We start from the raw sequence: 20,762 nt of genomic DNA, 5'->3' as shown, positions 1-20,762 counted from the left end.
TCGCGATTTTTCAACCCGGAAGTCAAAACACCATCTACGCATGCAACTTTCCAATGAGTCCCGAAGACAAACGCGTTTGTCTTCGGGACTCATTGGAAAGTCGCGCGGGTGTTTTAAAACGTCCCCGCCGACATGGGGGGCTCGCTAGCACACCCCCAAACCCGGGTTGGGGGTTCGGGGGTGTGCTAGCGAGTCCCCCATGTCGGCGGGGACGTTTTAAAACACACGCACCGCTTTCCAATGAGTCCCGAAGACAAACGTCAAACTTCCCCGTTTGTCTTCGGGACTCATTGGAAAGCGGCGCGTGTGTTTTAAAACGTCCCCGCCGACATGGGGGGCTCGCTAGCACCCCCCCAAACCCGGGTTGGGGGTTCGGGGGGGTGCTAGCGAGCCCCCCATGTCGGCGGGGACGTTTTAAAACACACGCGCCGCCCCCAATCTTCGGCTCCTCGCTAGCGCTGCAGAAGTAAAAACACCATCTGCACATGCGCAGATGGTGTTTTTACTTCCGCAGCGCTACTTCGCGAAATCCCGCTCATTGCGGGGGGTCCTGGAACGGAACCCTCGCAACGAGCGGGGGATCACTGTACATCCAGATTTCCAAAACAGGAAGAAGTGCGTAGGGATTGCACTTTGTTCAAATTCCTTTTTTCTTAATAGTTTTTACTATTGTGTTCTGGTAGGTATCTTTTCTGGAACAGAACAAAGCATTGTATTGTAAGACAATGGGAATCAGAAAATTCTAATTCTTTTCTCCAGCAGAAAATAATTTTGCAAGGCTGAACCTTGAAAGGAAGGAAAGAACTCTAAGCTACAAGGTTCCTCGCTCCTTCCCTTTCTAATTGGTATAGACAAAGTTATATCCACAGTTTCTTTAAAGACAGAATTTTATAAAAAACTAATATAGATTCTGAATTAATGCAATCAGTTTAAATATGTATGCTAAAAAAAGGATGGGGGAGAGAAAAAAAGCTGGAGACAGATAATTCAAAATCTGCTTATTAAATGCACACTGACCAAGGGTATATGGTAATACGCATGTTTTGGTGATTAATAATATTAATGTGCTATAGTTCAATTTCTGAAATTGAATTTGTGACACTAGTAAATAAAGTGCTATAAATAATTTTTTGGAATTATTTTTATATTTGGTGTTTCATAATTCATATATCTCAAATCATATTACTAATCTCTGTGCTTTAATAAAGACTTTGCAACCTTATGTGCTTGGCTCTGTTCATGTGATGACCGAGCTGTGCATAAATTGCCAGGTTAAATTTGGAGTCCTATTTTGGAATTTAATTGCAGCTTCAAAATCCCCAGTCCTTTTTTCCCAATGATACAGCTATATGTGTAAATGTACTTTGTGATACTGTATATGGTAGTATATACTGTACATCATGCCTTACAACAATCACATGCCAAACTCTATCAACTTCTGTTTTAGAACATATGAATACATTTGTTGTCACTTTGACAATCAGGCCTTTAGTTGTCTTTTTTAAAACATTTGTTCTCTTTTCCTGCCTGGTCCATACACAGCAGCCTCATCCAAATGTATTTACTTTTTATTTCTCATTTAATTAAAGATCTAAATCAATGTTTCCCAATTGTGACATTTCCAGATGTGTTAACTTGGATTCTCAGAATTCCTCAATCACTAATTGATTAGATGGCCATTGCTTAGAATTCTGAGAGTTGAAATTCACACATCTGGAAACTGCCAAGTTTGGGAAATATTTGTCTAAATCTATCTGATAGAAATTGAACCGGTTACCTCCTTGAGTATATATATATTGCAGTAGAGAGAATATATGCATTACTCTTACATATTTGTATACACCAGTGATGGCGAACCTATGGCACGGGTGCCACAGGTGGCACACAGAGGCATATCTGCTAGCACACGAGCCATTACCCTAGCTTAGCTCCAATGTGCCAGCCAGCTGATTTTCGGCTCGCCTGGAGGCTGGGGGGGGGGGCATTTCCGGCTTCTGGAGAGATGGGGGAGGGAATATTTGCCTCTGGAGCCCGCGAGGGCGAAAAATGGGCCTGCTAGGCCCAGTAGAGTTTGGGAAATCGGCTGTTTCAGGCTTCCTGAGGGCCATTTTTGCCACCCCCAGGTATTGAATTATGGGTGTGGGCACTCGCACATGCGTGATAGCACACGCACATGCTTACGGCACCCCGATGAAAAAAAGGTTCGCCATCACTGGTATATACTATTCAGTGAGCAGTGTTGTGGTGGCTTAGGTTTGAAGACACTCACCTCCCATTTGGAAGGTTGGGAATTCAATCCTCGGTAGCATCAGTTATTTCTCTTCTAGGGCACAAGGGGAAAAAACCCAAAGAGAACTCTGCGTGGCATCAGGAAGGGCATCCGGCTAATAAAAGCTCAGTTCCATCCAGTTGCCTTGAGTCTATCCCGAACTAAGAGATTACAGTGTCGTAAAAAGGGAGTTAGTATACTATTCAGTTGCATTATGATTATTTCTAGAGGCTTGTACCCCATGGCTAGAGCAACTTTCATTTTTCTGGGAATATTATTTTAAATTCTAAATGGATTAAATTGAATAACTTAGTATGACAATGAGCTTCAGACAATATTGAACAGACTCAGCTGATTTGGAGAAATATCAAATTCTTTTTAAAAAAAATAACCATCACATTTTTGCAGTAATGTTTCCATTTTTATAAATGGAAACATTATAAAATAGTTATTTTGATAACTAGATAGGGATAGATTTGGAATCCAGGTGTAAAGAGCACTTATAATATCTGAATAGAGCAGAATGTACTATTAGTCTTTCTGATGTCAATGGCAAATCATTAAGAGAAGACTAATCTATTTAGCATTAATTACCTGTCATTTACTATTACTACTACTACTACTACTACTACCACCACTGCTACTACTACCACTGATTGTATCACATCTGCATGTTTTCTTTTTAAATAACTTGCACTTGATTCAAGACTAATAATGCATTGTGCTGGAATGATAGTTTGGGGAGATAGTGTTGAGATTCCCAAAACACATTCTTATACAAGAATGGTTTATAATAGAATTACGGACATGTCTGTTGTATTAACCTATTTCACAAAACTGCATTGAGGTGTCAGAAGCTCATTCATTGTGATAATTAGAACATAATACAAAATGGATATTTTTAGTAGTATGCTATATGAATACATATATTGTTACTACTCCTAATATAAAGAAAGATACAGAATGCCATAATTAAATTATACATAATGGCTGGGATAAGTATTGTTTGGGTCTTATATTTTCCAAGCAGAATGCCTTTAAATGAGTTTAAAATACTGTATTAACTAAAGTTATCTCTCTCTCTAAATCTGCAATCTATATTTCTGTAGAACTCAATCTCATTTCAGTGGAACTTTCTTTACAGTTAGAATTGCATGCTAAAAAGATACCAACGTGACAAGAGATAGGAGTAGTAACATTATGATTGCATAACCTTGAAGTTATAATACTGTAAACAACAGAGTTCTGATTTTAGGTACAGTTTCCATAATCCTAGAGAGAGCAGTGAGTCTCAAATCTTTTTCCAGATGTTGTCAATTGTATGTATAAATATTGCCCATACAATATCCTTATGTAGCTTTCCCTTTTGATTTTGTCAGAATAAATATAATGACACAAACAGATACTGACAGAAGAGAATGTTTGTAGCCCAATATTTGTGGGGTCCTTGGTGCTCTCTGAGTGTGGTTATCTTTTTTGCTGTTGTTTCATTACCGACCTAGGTAACATCATCAGTGCTGGAAGCAGTGCTGGGCTCCTACGGGAACGGTCAGGAATGCAGTTGCAGTAGCAAAATTTGGAGCTCCACCCCAGAGCACCCAATTTGCACTGAAAGATGTTGAAACAAAATGCATAAGCCACGCCCACAGTGTGCTAGTAAAAATTTTGGTAGCCCATCACTGTCTGGAAGGGAATGAGCGGTTGCTCTTCCTTTATACATTTTCCCTGTCAAAGTTGGTGGGATGTTCTTGGTGGTTCCTCTGTTAGGCTGTTATTTATTGTTTGAAAAACACCAAGTTAAGAGAACACCAAGGACTTCATAAATATAATGAATGAGTACGGATATCAGTATTTTGCAGGCTAAGTGCAACTTTGCTACTTCTCACTCCATAAAATGTTTTCACTACGAATGACTCTTGTTACGAGTTCTCCCTTGATACTTTTGGCATTCCCACATAGAATTACTGAAAAAGAGTTTGATGATTATCCTTTTTCTCAGTATGATTATTTTATTATAGCTTTATCTCCAGTTCTGGTACTTCAGAGAGAAGTAGAATTATAGCATGACAGCATCTAAATCTCTATCTCAATTTCTAACCAATGCCTTCTCTACATTTCTTAATTATGACTTATCGTTTCAAATGTTTCTTGCTCTTCAAATGCAATAGATGATGATGTGAATGTGCTTTAAGTGTTGTTGCTTAACAAATTGTCTTTCCTTTATCTCATATATGATGGGATCCTCGCTAGACAGAGGTAACAGATAGGAGACAGTTGTATAACTGGATCCTGGTGTGTTGTTGATGGTGTCTTTTGTTCCCTAATATTGCTCTTAAATTTGTGCTTGTGATTTATTGTGCTCCCGTGCTTGCATGTTTCATATACATTAACCACAACTCACTTTTTAATGTTTCTACTACCTGTACTTTTCTCTTTCTGTGTGTGTGTGTGTGTGTGTGTTGCTTGTCTTCTAATATTTTCTAATACTACTGAATTTTTAAAAACTATTTTTAAATGATAGAAGTCAGCCTCTCTAACCCAATTTTTGCATCTTTTTTTAGCCTTTAAAACTTCAGCAGGCAAAATAACTTAATAGCTTTCAGTTTTACTAATTAAATCTATGGATAGAATGAGAAAGGAAATTAATTGTTGAATCAGAACGGTCTGTCTGCATTACAATTACCGATTGATGATAAACTGTGGCCTCTTAATCATGACACTGAGATTAGATTTGGTCTTTTATCTTTATTTTCATTAGATTATCATTTCCCAGTCCTGTTGTTAAAAAGAATTTTGCATTATGTATGCCTCACTAAAAATCATAGCCCAGACAAATCCTTTAAATTACGTCTGCAAAGCTTCAAAGCTAGTTAAGTTTTAGAAAAATACATGCTACTATTCATTCTGGTTTCTTGCAATGTTCATATAGTGCAACACTATAAACTCAAGTACTGTAACTTGCTTCACATTTCATAATCAAATTAAGAGATGGGCAGTATTTTATCTGTGCAAAGAAGTATAAAAGCTCTCCAAATCAATTATCATTAGATTCTATCTGGTCACTGTTTATTAAAAATGGCAAGATATAAGCTTTAAAATACCCACTACTAAGTTAGAAGGAAGCAAGGCATATCTTGATTTGCCTTGGATTGAAAATATTAATAGTACGATCCTAACCTGCTCACTTAGAAATAATTCCTGTATTCAAAGAGATTTAAACTCAAAAAAGAACTGAAATTTATGTAAAAATATAGATAGAAGAGCACTTGGTTTTAATATTTTAACCTCCAAAGCCCAGCTGACAGATTTAAAGACTGGAAAAGTATCTGAATGGTAATAGAAAGAATTTAGAAAATGAATAATGGCAATAATAATAGAGTACTAAATCTATGGTCTGTTATTAATTAAATATATTTCTCCTCTCTTGGGATTGTGCTATTCATAATCTTTTCAAATAGAGAATTTCCCAGGAACGTGAGAAGTTTGCAGATGAAGACAGCATCTTTTATGCCCTTGGAGAATGTGGCTTGATTTCCTTTTCTGATTATATCTTCCTCACAACAGTCCTATCAAGTAAGTACATGTTTTTGTTCCATATTGTTTTCATTTCAGGTCCCCCCCCCCCCCAATACAGAAAAACAGAGTTCAAAGAGATCTGTTATTACCGTTTAAACACCATCAGCCTTGACAAAATCACCATCAGTCAATTGCAAAAGGCAGTTTTGCTTTAAACAACTTATGGTACATTCTGGGACGATACCTCAATGATTAAACAATATCTGCCTAACCCAAGGGAAGGACTTGATAGGTGGATAAAAATGTCTAGACATCTGGCTGATTGTGTAATGCATCATGACAACAATGTTTTTTTTGTGATTTGATCCTGCTCACCATTATTGTCAATGTGCATTCAACTATCCATTTTTAGATAATTTATTTGGGTCCCATTTGTGGTTGATATATATCAGAAATGAAAAAAAAACTCTTTTCTCCTTTCTCTTGGAAACATTCCTGTTTTATCAATTTTGGATTTGGCTTCAGTCTCTGTCATTTATCTTGCTGTAGCAAGAGCAGCACTAATTGTCTGGTTGAGAATATTCTCTCTCGTTTTCCTATCTTGTTCTAAGTTATTTGGCTTGGAAAATCATATATTCTGCATTTGTCCCTCGTGAGAGAGGAAAAGAGTTATGTGTACATCATTAAATTCTCTATCTGGAAAGATTTGAAATATCACAAAACCTGTATGGGAATTAAAATTCAGCTCCATATATGCTAAATGTTATATTTACCAAGCCTGTATGACTCTCGCTCTTCTTGCTCACCTTTTAACTCTTGTGTTAGCCTCTTCAATAATTGGAAGACATATCATGAAATTCTTTTAGGTATTTAGGAAGCAGCCTCCTCAGCACCTGAATAAGATTCAAGTCAGGCTGTGATCCACGTAATTTCATACCTACAGTGACTACTGGGGATCACAGAGGCACGGTGGCTCAGTGGCTTAATAATTTATGTATTTATTTATTTATTTATTTTGTCCAATACACAATGAGGGTTTTAGTGGGTATGTATCTATATACACGTAGTAAAATACATGATGAAGGTTATAGAGGAGATACTCATAGTAAAATATATCTAAGAAATAATAGAAAAGAAGGTATAGTAATAGAACATATCAATGAAAGAATAGAAGAAGAGATATAGGAATAGAAGAAAGGTATAGGAGATATAGGAGAGCAATAGGACAGGGGACGGAAGGCACTCTAGTGCACTTGTACTCGCCCCTTACTGACCTCTTAGGAATCTGGATAGGTCAACCGTAGATAATCTAAGGGTAAAGTGTTGGGGGTTTGGGGATGACACTATGGAGTCCGGTAATGAGTTCCATGCTTCGACAACTCGGTTACTGAAGTCATATATTTTACAGTCAAGTTTGGAGCGGTTAATATTAAGTTTAAATCTGTTGTGTGCTCTTGTGTTGTTGTGGTTGAAGCTGAAGTAGTCGACGACAGGCAGGACATTGCAGCATATGATCTTGTGGGCAATACTTAGATCTTGTTTAAGGCATCTTAGTTCTAAACTTTCTAGGCCCAGGATTGAAAGTCTAGTCTCGTATGGTATTCTATTTCGATTGGAGGAGTGAAGGGCTCTTCTGGTGAAGTATCTTTGGACATTTTCAAGGGTGAGATGCGATATGGGTTCCAAACAGATGAGCTGTATTCGAGGATGGGTCTGGCAAAAGTTTTGTAAGCTCTGGTAAGTAGTGTGAGATTGCCAGAGCAGAAGCTACATAGGATTAGGTTTACAACTCTTGAAGCTTTCTTGGCTATATTGTTGCAGTGGGCTTTGGCACTTAAATCTTTTGTTATTAGTATACCAAGGTATAATGCTGGAGTTGGTTCAAACTCTAGCTCTGCATGGCTGGGTGAGCTCTGTCACTTGCCTTAGCTTCTGTCCACGTAACAATTTGAAAACACGTTATGCAAGTAGATATATAGGCACCTCTTTGATGGGGAGATGTGCTGGTGCTCTGTGCAGTCAGTCAGATTCCTGACGGCTCTGAACTTTCCCAGTTGTGCCCACTTGCAAGGAAGCTTCGAGAAGGTCTTGGGTGACACTGCAGGAAGAGTTGCTTAATTTTTTTCTCTGCTGTGCACCCTTGTGCACAAGTGTTTCCTATAACAGGGCTGCTTCCTTGGCAAGTCAAACTGTTGTTCTGCAGTGGCATTGTGGTCACAATACCATGCACTAACATCAACAACAAGGGCTCACCATAGTTTCCAACAGAATTCTACTGAATCGAGCATTTTTGTTTTGCCATTGAATTGTGGCCTTTCCTGCCCGAGTACCAGTTTGCTACATAAGAGCTAACTTTCTATATTCGAATGGGGAGGTGAGACTTACCGTATTTTCCCGATAACAAGACAGGATCTTATATTAATTTTTGCTCCAAAGGACATATTAGGACTTATTTTCCTGTAAAGTCTTATTTTTGGGAAAATATATGGTAAATGAGTCTGACTGATGATCTTAACTGGGACTTATTTTGGGAGTTGGGGGTGGGGGGTGAAGCTTATATTACAAGCAGCCTGAAAAATGCTAGGGCTTATATTTCAGTTAGATCTTATTTTGGGGGGAACACAGTAGTTGAAACCTTTCGTTCCTCCCTTCCCAGTTGCTGATCAAACAAGTAGAATTTTGTGATGCCCAAAGATATTGAGATAGTGAGTGCAGAAGACAAGGGCATTGCTGGTCAGCTATATTTATCCTAGAAAACAATTGTGTATGTAGCTGAGGGAACTTACCGTCTTTTACAGAAACACACATCTGCACAAAGAGAATAATAATCTGTCTACAAATGTTTTTGTTTTGAAAATAACCAATTTGGCCAGGCGACTAGTCTGTTGGCAAGAAGAAACAATACTTAAAATATGAAATGTTTTCCCCATTTTCTACCATGCACATGTATTGTTGGATCTCATTTTCAGAATAGCACAACTAAAAGTAGCTGAGGCATCAGAACAGCCAGTCCCATATCAAATTCCTTGTGGCTAGAAGAATAAAGAGAGGAAAATACGTGTTCCTCTAGTAAATTACTTTGCTGTGGAATTAAGAGTTTAAAGATGCGACATGCAGCATGCCAAGAATGAGTTGATCTTTTCCATGCATTTAACAGACACACACACACAAACACATTTTTGTAGATTTTCCATGGGTATAGGCAGTAATGGGCAGCCAAAATATTTACTGCCACACTGTGGGTGTGGCTTATTTTGTGGGTGTGGCTTGGTGGTCATGTGACTGGGTAGAAGTAGCTTACCAGCTATGTGACCAGGTGGGAGTGGTTTGAATGATCATCATCGTTCAAGTGAACTGTTATTGCCACACGATGCCTTTTCATCTCAGCTGTGGGCAGAGTGAGGGCTTTGCAAGGGGAAAAAGACCGCAGCCCAGACTACTTCGGTGCGGCACAGCTCTCCTGGACTTGGGAGGTGGCCGCGTGAGGCTGGAGGGAAGCCAGGCAAGAGAGAGGGAAGCTCGTCTGAGGCCAGGAAGGAGGAAAGAGGAAAAAAGTGAGGAGCACACAGCAGCAGCAGCAGCAGGGGAAAAAAAGGAGAGCCGAGCTGAGACCGGTAATCCAAGAAGTTACTGCCGCCGACTTCCGGTTTGGTGGAGATCGCGGCGAGACGTGTCTGGCAGGGCTCTGCCAGGCGAATCTCTTCTACCCCCTCCGAAGGTCGCAATTGCGATCGGATCGGGCCCGGATGGCCCGATCCATGAACAGGGGGCTCTCCTCTGCCCGAGGACCCATCGCCAGGACTCCAGAGGCAGCGGTTCGCCCCGCAGCTTCGGAGACGGGAGAACCGCTCCTCTTTGCTTAAGAGGACCGGCCAGCGCTTTCTCCCCTCACTCAGCGGGAAGAATAAAAGCAAAGAAGCGAAAGTAAAAATATCTACATCTACATAGAAAAAGAATATAGCAGAGAAAGGACTTAAGGTAAAAATCTCCATTCTGTTTCGTTTTTAAGTCAGAAGATCGTAAAACTTTTAAGTAAAAGTTTTTTTTTTCCAGGGCGAAAGTGAAAGTTTTTTCTTGTTTAAACCCATCCGCAAATAACAGCCGGACCTAATTTTTTTTTCTTCACTTTTACTTTTCCATTTTGAACGTGAGCTTGGGAATCTACAAAATAATTTTCTGACTTTATGCTTTAACAAAATAGTTTAAATTTGATATGACTATTTAGAAAATTTTAACTGCTAAAGAAAATTTCTAGTGATGAACAGAATCTGTTCTTGATAGACTTTTAAAATCATAATCTTCTGGACTTAATTTCTGAAGCGGAGGAACACAGTCTTGCTGCCTTTTTTTTTCTTTCTTGCTGCCTATTTTCACAACATGAATAACTTAATAATCATGAATTAAATGGAACCTAGAAGAGATTGAAATCACTTTTTTCTTGGATTACTTATTGTTGGATTAACCTATTGGGAATACTTGCTGAGCCTTTTGGACTATTCGCTGACACCTTTTGGATTATTGCTGACACCTTTTGGATTATTTGCTGAGAACTCTTTGGTTTAACATCTGCCTGCTGCACGAAAATTAACTTGACTCCATCTTGGGATCTCTTTCTTTGTTCTTTGCTCCTGTCTTGAATTTGGAAAATAAACTGACTCCATCTTGAACACAAGCAAGCTTTGGAATTGCTTTACTCCTTGAATTTTGAATTGAAATCAAATATAACTTTACCCTTTGAGATTTGGATCTTCATTTCTACTTCCTAGCAAAATTACAGGATTTATAAGAAGAACTAAAGTATACAATACTGTTATTGTGTCTTTGAATAATTATCTGGTTTTTTCCCTGATTTTTCTTTGACTTTCTTCCTTACATTTTTATTACTAGAAGAAGTTTGGTTTGAACTATATGCATTGTTAAAACCTTGGGTTCCTGCTCTATTCTAAATAGTTGAACTAAAATACCACCCTCCTTCTTTTTCTTTTTGAACAATTCTTTTTACTTCACTTTTTCCCCTTTTCTTTTTTTCTTCCCTCCTCCTAAAGTCTTTTCTTCCAAAAAACTTTCTTTTTCTTCTCTTTCTTTTGTCTTCTATATACAGTTGATATTCCTTCTCTTCTTTCATTTTCTGTCCTCCTTTTACTTGAAAAGGCTAATACTTGTTTTTTCTTCCTTGTGGCACTAAACAATAATATTTCTTTTTTCTCTTCTTCTTTTGAACTTTGTTATGAATTGAATTGTTATTGAATTGGTATAGTCATATTATAAGGGAAACAAAATATATTGAATAGATTTGGAATTTATAGTAATTTCTTTTCCTTTTCACTATATATAAAATTGAAACTAACCTTAAAATTTGAAATAGTGGATTCTAATTTGATAATGTCCCACACCTCAACTTTTGTTAAAACAACAAAGAAACAAACAACACCAACTACTCTATCTCCACAAGTGTCACCGCATTCTTCTCCTTCGCATCAAGTGCTAACCATGTCTACCAAAGACAAAGACAAAGACAAAACAATGCAGTCCAATATTGCAACTATTCATGAGACTTTGAATGCTTTGAAGGACTTTATGGTCAAATCACAAGAAGATGCCACTCAACAAAGAGAGGCCATAAAGGAGGAGGCAACACAACAAAGAGAAGCCATAAAGGAGGAGGCAACACAACAAAGAGAAGCCATAAAAGCTGACTTGGCAGAATTTAAAGTGGAGATGGCTCAAATGAAAGCTGATATGGGCGAGATGAAAGATCAGATAAAGCAGATTCAACAAACTCTTCAAGAAAGTGATGACCGAGTTAAAAAAGTTGAAGAGCAAGCTGACAAAAATGAGAAAAGAATGGAGTATCTTGAAGGGAGAGCTGATGAAAGATACAAAAGATATGATGAATCTATCATCCAGCTGGAGATGCAACGAGCTTCGTACGGACTTCGATTTCAGAATATAAAAGAGGAAAAAGATGAAGACTTAAAAACGACTATGGCGGAAATCATTGGAGGTATACTTCAAGAGGACCCTATGGCTTTACAGAAAGAAATCGATGAAGTATACCGAATTTCGAATAGCTATATCCGTCGACACAACCTCCCAAGAGAGATACATATTAAATTCACAAGAAAGGCGTTGCGAGATGAGATACTTCATTATTCAAGAAACTCCCCGCCTCAACGACATGGAGTAGAAATAAAGATATTAAAACAAGTTCCAAGAAGTGTCAGAGAAAACAGAAGAGATTACCACTTTTTAACCAAAATCTTGATTAAAGAAAATATCACTTACCGTTGGCTTATTCCACAAGGACTTTCTCTGACATGGCGCTCTACAAGGTACAAACTGGAAAACGTAGATCAAGCTATGTTCTTTCTTGAACAGAGTGGTTTGGGCCACTCCGACCATGCAAGTAAGCAACTAGTGGTCCAATTACAACCAGCTCAACAGCAACCAGGGGAAAAATCACTAATTCAGCAAGAAGAAAACCTGGGGGCAACTGCCCAAGTAATAGAGCAGGACCAAGGCTCTAGAAGAGTTCAACCTCAGCGAGAAACCAAAAAACCTATTAAATGACAACGAATAAAGACTTGAAAATCTTTTCCGTAAATGTTAATGGACTTAACGAACCAAGAAAAAGGAAGCAAATTTTTTCCAAAATCAGAAACCAAAATGTCCAGATTGCAATACTACAAGAAGTTCATATTAAAAAAGATAACCAAAAATTACTGTTGAATCCCAAAATTGGAAAAATGTATGCTGCATTAGCAGACCAAAAAAAAAGAGGTGTAGTGATGTATGTCAAGAATTCTATAAATTCCAAACAAATATATAAGGATAAAGAGGGTAGGATATTGATTGTACAAGTAGACATTGAACCCAGACCTCTAGTGGTTGTTTCTATTTATGCCCCCAATGAAGACCAAATGACATTCTATAAAAATTTACACCAAATAATAACAGATTTAGCTATTGATAATCTATTGATAATAGGTGATTTTAATGCTATCGCGAATAGACAATTAGACCACTCAGGAGGGGGAGGTAATAAAAAAAGGGGAAAAGGCAAAAAAACAAGAAGAAACTTGCTACCCAGTACTTTTCAAAAAATGAAAGCGGAACTATTATTAAGCGATATTTGGAGGGAAAGACACCCTCTCAAAAGGCAATTTACCTTTTATTCCAATCCTCACAAAATTTGGACGAGAATTGACATGTTATGGGCACCAAAAACAGTGGCAGAACAAATAAGAGAAGTCGAGATAGACGTTAATACATGGGCCGATCATAATCCAATAGTGGTCTATATGACGATGAATAATAAACAGAACAATTGGCGGATGAACAGGTATATATTAAACGACAAGAAATATAAGGATTGGATTGAAAAGGAATTAAAAATATTTTTTGAAATTAATAAAACATCAGATACTACTCCACAGAACTTATGGGATACAGTTAAAGCGTACATAAGAGGTTTAACAATATCTTATACAGCAAAATACAATAAGGAAAAGAAATTAGAGTATTTACAATTAACAAACGAATTAAAACAATTAGAATCCTTATCGCAGCAACATACTAAGAATAGAGATCTAAAGACAGAAATAAACGTAATTAAACATAAAATTAGAGTTATAGAACAAAACCAACTAACTGAAAAGATTAAAAGAGCAAAGCAACAATACTTTGAATATGCAAATAAACCTGGCAGATGGCTAGCGTATAAACTTAGAAAACAGAGTCAATCAAAATTAATCCAAAAATTAGAAGATAAAGATGGTAAAATAAAATTCGATACAGAAGGTAAGGCAGACATTGTGTATAATTTTTATAAGGAATTATATGCTAAAGATCATGTCATTGAAGATGAAGTTTTTAATTATTTAGAGGCTTCAAATTTACCACAAATAACAGAAGATCAACAGGCTACCATGGATGGACCAATAACAATGGAGGAACTCCTAATAACAATTAAAAAACAGAAAAGCAACAAGGCCACAGGCCCAGATGCCATACCTGCAGAATGGTACAAGATAGATAATGAAACAATAAGAAATCATATGTTAGAAACTTTTAATTTCTGTAGACTTGATGGAAAAATTCCTAAATCTTGGTCAGAATCACTGACAACCTTAATACATAAACAGGGTACAGAACCAGAAAAAATTAAAAATTATAGGCCTATATCACTATTAAATGTAGACTATAAGATTTTTATTGCCATTTATGCAGAGAGACTCAAAGGAGTTATAAATGGAATAATACACCAAGACCAAAATGGGTTTCTTCCAGGGAGACAAATTAAAAATAATATTAGAACTGTAATAAATATACTAGAGTACTATGAACAACACCCAGATAAGATGGCATCTTTAATGTTTTTGGATGCTCAAAAAGCCTTCGACAACGTTAATTGGATATTTATAAAAATGCAATTAAATAAAATGAGATTTGGCCCAAAATTTGTTAATCTAATAGATACCATATATTCAAAACAAACAACGAATATAATATTGAATAACAGTCAATTACCAATACTTGATATAAATAAGGGAGTTCGCCAAGGATGTCCTATATCACCATTGTTATTTATTATGACCCTTGAAACCTTATTAATTAAAATAAGAGCGGACCCCAGAATAAAAGGTTTAACCGTAGGAGATGAAATCTATAAACTCCAGGCCTTTGCAGATGATCTAATGTTTATAATTGAAGAACCGACTACAACAGTTCCTACTTTATTACAAACCATTGAACAATATGGAAACGTAGCAGGTTTAAAGATAAACAAAAACAAAACACATTACTTGACTAAAAATATGAACAAAACACTAGAAACTAAATTAGAAACTATTTCTGGAATAAAGACTGTAAAAAAGGTAAAATATTTAGGAATAAATTTAACAGCGAAAACAATAACATTAAAAAATGATAATTATATGAAATTGTTAGCAGAAATTAAAAAAGACTTAGCAACCTGGAACAATTTGAAAATATCTTTCTTAGGAAGAATTGCAACAATTAAGATGAATATTTTACCCAAGGTCTTATTTCTTTTTCAGACAATACCAATAAACCCAGGGGGTATCTTTTTAAAAACTTTAACCAACTTAGTTAAAAAATTTATATGGCAAGGTAAAAAAGCAAGGATAAAAATGAATTGCTTAGAAGATATCAAAGAAAGAGGAGGATTTGGCCTTCCAAATTGGAAATTATACTATCAGGCCGCCGCACTAACATGGCTTAGAGATTGGATAATCTTAGATAATAAAAGAACACTCGAACTAGAAGGACATGATTTAATGCTTGGATGGCACGCATTTTTATGGTATGATAAGGACAAAAACCATTCATACTTTAAAAGGCATACATTAAGGAAATACTTACTAGAAGTATGGAAAGATATAAAGAAGAATCATTTCTTAAGCATCCCAGATTGGTTAGCCCCCTTAGAAGCAATAACGCATCCAAAGTCTATAAAGGACAAGAAAATGACTCATAGATATAAAGAACTATTAAATGATCAGATGAAGCTTAAATCTAGAATTGAACTACAAGAAGAAGGGATAATAATAGATTGGTGGCACTATGCCCAGATCCGATCTAGATATCAGAAGGATAAAACTCTTTACATTTTTAATAAAAGTAAGAATTCTTTAACTACCTTAATAACCACTAACTCTACAAAAATGATAGGGAAAATATATAAACTACTTATTGCTCATAAAAATATAGAGTTGACTTTAAAAGATACTATGATAAGATGGTGTAGAAATATTGGTAAGGAAATAGATATAGACACATGGGAGAAAGTCTGGATTAATAATTGGAAAATGACTAAATCAGTTTCCTTAAAAGAAAACCAAATCAAAATGTTCTATAGATGGCATCTCCCACCAAATAGGATAGCAAAAATGTTTCCTAAAACATCCCCAATATGTTGGAAATGTAAGAAGGATATAGGAACTTACTATCATCAATGGTGGACATGTAGCAAAGCAAAACTATATTGGAAGATGATTGAAAAAATATTAAAAGAAATAATAAAACAAGATATAGATAATACCCCGGAATTTTATCTATTAGGTGTCACAACCCAGATCTATAAGAAAGAAATTTTTTATTTAATCATACATATATTAACCGCGGCTAGAATAATATATGCGCAAAACTGGAAAGGGGAGGAAATCCCCAAGGAAGAAGAGGTTATAGCTAAGATATTAGATTGCGCTGAAATGGATATGATGACAAGAAGATTAAACGATCAAGAGGATACTAAATTTTATGAAACATGGAATAACGTTTACAAATGGATAGATAAGAAAAAATAAGATATATTTTTAGTGGTTGTTTTTTCTTTCTCTTTATTCTGTATTAGTTTTTATCTAGATGATAACAATAGTAATATTAGTTTAAAAGGATTTTTTGATGATTATGATATAGCTATGTATGTATAAGTATAAACAATATATTAAGATTTTTGAAGTATAATAGTTGAATTTAGTCTTACTGTTTAGATTGAAGGTTTAACACTATTTTATTATAGTAATTAGGATTATATTAAAGGTATCTTTCCTTTCTGGTAACTATGTTATACTAACCTTAATACCCACATTAAGATTTGTAAACTTCAACCCAAATTTATTAATCTTTTCTTTTTTTTTATAATAGTTAACACATATGTATTCTTTTTCTATATTTGAATTTATACTTTCATAAGAAGCGGGGGAAATACACCCCCACTTTATGTTCATTGTTTGTTTGTATTTGTTTGTCTTTTTATGAAAAATAATAAAAAAAAATTGAAAAAAAAAAAAAAAGAAGTTACTGCCGCCGATCAGCTAGAGCTGTGCATGCAGCTTCATTTCCGCCAGTGAAACTGTGTTCCACCCCGTCCTGCCTGCTGCCCATCCCTGGGTATAGGTATGTAGGTCTTGGCTTATTCGGGTCTTTTCCCGTGTAAGAGTGATAGAATCTTGGTGACATTTTGACATCCTACATGGCTTAGGACCAGGTTACCTACAGGACCACCTTCTGCCTCACATACCCCAGTAGCTGGTCAGGTCCCACAGAGTCGGCGTTCTCCAGGTCCCGTCAACCAAGCAATGCTGCCTGGTGGGGCCTAGGGGAAAGGCCTTCTCTGTGGCAGCTCCGACCCTTTGAAATCAACTCCACCCAGAGATTCATACTGCCCCCACCTTCTCAGCCTTTCGGAAGGCTTTAAAAACTTACCTTTACCAGCAGACTTGGGGCCGTTGAGTACTGACATCTTAATCAGGCAAATAATATGTCTGAAGTATGGATGAATGTGGTTGAATGGTTATTGGGATTTTTAGGACTAGTTTAATATTTATTATAGGTTCTAGGCTTTATAATGAGTTTTATAGATCTTAATGTTTGGATTTCTCACATGCTATAATTTTGTATTTTTGTGTTGTAAGTCTACAGAGAAGGGCGGCCTGGAAGTCGAAATTGAATGAATGAATGAATGAATGAATGAATTATAATTTTGATGGTTCTGCTGCTCTTTGCATTTCTGTGATTATAAAATTTTGGGATTAGCTGAGCTTCTAATATCATAGAATCTTTATAAACATATCCGATCGTATCCGATCGGACTGAGCATGTCACCTAGGACAAAAAGTTCCTGCAACTGAGATATTGATCCTGCTCAGAATGAAATCTTCTTTGAGTTGTGTAGGTTATGGACATCCTAATGCATGCCATTTAAATGAAGAACTGTAGGTGCAGTGGAATTTGAGGAAAGTGGAAGAAAGGAACAATAGAAGGATAAGTTTTTATACTTTAGCAAACAGTTAAGTGTGTTGCTATTTCATATTTATTAAAATGTGTTGAGTACAATTGTCTTCAATCATCTTCTCTATTGGTAAGAATCTGTGGGTAATGATTTGCCGACAGGAATGTACTTGACAGTATTCACAGTATGGGCATTTTGCAGTATGATAATGCAAATTCTTCATGATTGTAGCTTTGGGCCACTAAGCACTAATCAATGTTATTTGATTAATGTTACTTGCATTTACAAGGAGTAATCAATTCTGTTCACTTTCCTCATAAGGCCATTTGCCAGTTATTGGAAAAGTGTAATTACTAGAAGCATTCTCACATGCCTAGAGTTAGAAAGTGAGAAAAGATTATGGTCTATTGTGTGCAGCAGAAGAATATAGCCTGCATTGTTCAAACCTGCAATAATAATTACTGTATTGGATTGCAAGGGGGTACCTGGAATTCAGGCCAGCTCTCTTATTTTTGCTTAATTTAAATACCAATACAATTACTACTTCTTTGGAACTCCAAGATGATTATATTATCCACCCTTGTCATTTCCTTTTGAATATCATTCCTATCTATTTTCTTGATGTTTTCTTGTTCCTCCTTTACTGTGTTGTTGTTGTTGTTGTTGTTGTTGTTAAATCCACCTATTTTAAGTGTAAATCTTTGGGTTCTAAGAGAGATACTTTTGGTGTGCTCATCTGCTACCTTAACTATTGACTTGGCATGAAATCAGAACCCACACTTTGTTTTCATTCTTTGACTCTTATTCTTTGGTCCTGAGTTGTAATAGCCTATTTGTTTTCTTCCTAAATTGTTTAGTGAATTTAAACTATGAAGGACCAGAACAGAATAAATTTACCTTTATTGGAACATTGAATATTAATGAACTATTTGTATGCAGTCATAATTGCAGCTATTAATTTGGTTATATAAACCAATGCAGCTGGAACACACACTTTAACTCTGCATAGAATAGACAGAGAATATAAAAGATCACGGAGAACAAATTGCACATAACCCATCTTAATAAATAAGAATTAGCAACACACTTAACAGTTTGCTAAAAGTATAAAAAGACACTGTAAGAAGGAAGAACAGGTACAGCATAATCAGACTTGCAAGATTCTGTTATAATAGTCAATCTCAATAAAAAGTAATTTTGGCCTTCTTTTTGGAGTTGATTTCCTGGTCTGATCTATCTATGTCAGGCTTAGGCAAAGTTGACTCTTCTATGACTTGTGGACTTCAACTCCCGGAATTCCTGAACCAATCATGCTAGCTCAAGAATTCTGAGAGTTAAAGTCCACATGTCAAAGAAGAGCCAACTTTGCCCACACTTGATCCATGTAGTGAAGCTAACAGATGGATACTTACTAAGGTGTGAGGACTTAATGGTTGTCCTCCTGAGTAGAGTTCCCTGTGAAGGATTTCTATTCTATTTACCTAATGTAATCTTCTATGTAGCATAGAACATTTGTGACCATAAGTAGTGAAACACTTCCTCTGTAAGCAACATGGAAAATACAACCTGATTGAAACTCAGTTAGTTGAGATTCTATGGAGATTCTCAGTCATCCAAATTGTCCCGAAGGTGCTTTTTTCAAGAGGCAACTGGACTTTCTTTGTTGTTCTTTAAAGATGTTTCGCTTCTCATCCAAGGAGCTTCTTGGATGAGAAGCGAAATGTCTTCAAGGAAAAACAAGGAAATTCCAATTGCCTCTTGAAAAAGCGCCTTTGGCAGGTTTATATTTGTAACTGATTTGAAGTAAGAAAAATTAAATGTCCCAACATAGATGTTCAATGTAAACTTCGCATCTCCTTCGTACTGTGGAATATTATCTTATCTCTTTCCATTATATATCTCCAGCCCATGATTTATATTTTTGAAAATTCCAATAGGCCTTCTATAAATGCCTATCCAATAGGGAATAGTTTAAAAACATTTGCATAATTAGCCCAATAAAATGGGATCTGGTTATTCTTTTTGTTATTACTGCAATGTTTACCGGTTGGCCAGGGCTCAAATAAAATCACATCCCTTTTACAAGCAAGGAGCTGTTTGCGTACTGCGTAGAAAATGAAGTGTGCTACCATATTTTATTCATAAGTAATTTATTGCTCTCTAGCAGTCTGTTTCCCTAATTCTCTCTGTGCATCTTTATTTTTTTCTTCTAAAAGTCATGATACAATGTTTTAAATTATGTTAGTGTTTCCTGTCTTCTATTAAAATTTTAGGGCAAAACAATTTAGAGGACTTTTCAATGATGTTCATCCCTTTCTCTGCTGTTCATTTTTTTCAGCACAATTTGAATTTCCTTAGTGGGGAGACACAAGGTTAAGGGAAATGAGCTGACTTTTCTTTTCTTTTTCTTTCTGTTTATAAGTTAGAAGAAATTACATTTGGGCAGCTTCTTAGAAACATGGCAGTGAAAAACAAAATAAGCTCCCCTGGTTATTGGTTTAAAAAAAAAAAAAAGTTATCCTGATTTTCTGCTTTAAAAGTACTTGTTTATTAATCACAATTATTAAAAATATATATTTATTTTATTATTTGTAACAGGTTTTTTTTTATGCTATGGCATCTTACAAAGTAAACAAAAAAGCAACCAATGTAATACAGGTAGTCCGCAATTTACATCCAAAATTGAGCCCAAATTTTGTGTTGTTAAGTGAGACATTGGTTGTGAGTTTTGCCCCATTTTACAACATTTCTTGCCTCAGTTGTTATGTCCATCACTGCAATTGATAAGTTAGCAACACGGTTGTTAAGTGAATGGCTTCCTTCTTGACTTTGCTTATCGGGACGTCGCAAAAGGGAATCACATGACCTTGGGACACAGCAATGGGCATAATATGAATCAGTTCACATCAATGAGGATGCTGCAAATTTTTCGACTGTGAAAAATCGTCCTAAGTCAATTTTTTCAGTGTCACTGTAACTTTGAAAGGATACTAAATGAGCTGTTGTAAGTTGAGGGCTATCTAATAGAGGTTAAGGTGCTGGATTAGGAACAGGAAGTCCCAGATTTTATTAATCACTTAGGCAGAGATACCAGATGGCGATTGGGTCATTCACATTGTCTGCACCTTAGATTAGGAAATTGAAAAATACCTATCAACCCACAGTGAAGCAGCATGGTAGATAACCTTCAGTGTAAGTGACTTTATATATATATGTCACATG

At 36.2% G+C, this 20,762-nt stretch overlaps 1 protein-coding gene across 2 annotated transcripts in view; it reads left to right on the top strand.

Moving 5' to 3' along the window:
* Positions 1-20,762, top strand: part of MICU1 (mitochondrial calcium uptake 1) — a 191,229-nt gene that overhangs the window by 80,595 nt on the left and 89,872 nt on the right. For both annotated transcript variants that reach the window (XM_070752267.1, XM_070752266.1), the window contains exon 6: positions 5,728-5,842. In XM_070752267.1, the coding sequence (XP_070608368.1) occupies positions 5,728-5,842 (115 nt within the window). The remainder of the gene's footprint in view (positions 1-5,727; positions 5,843-20,762) is intronic.

Source organism: Erythrolamprus reginae, chromosome 5 (genome assembly GCF_031021105.1).
Source record: "Erythrolamprus reginae isolate rEryReg1 chromosome 5, rEryReg1.hap1, whole genome shotgun sequence".
Lineage (NCBI taxonomy): Eukaryota > Metazoa > Chordata > Lepidosauria > Squamata > Dipsadidae > Erythrolamprus > Erythrolamprus reginae.
The sequence above is the reverse complement of the archived record's forward strand: the minus strand, read 5'-3'. Positions and strand labels throughout refer to the sequence as shown.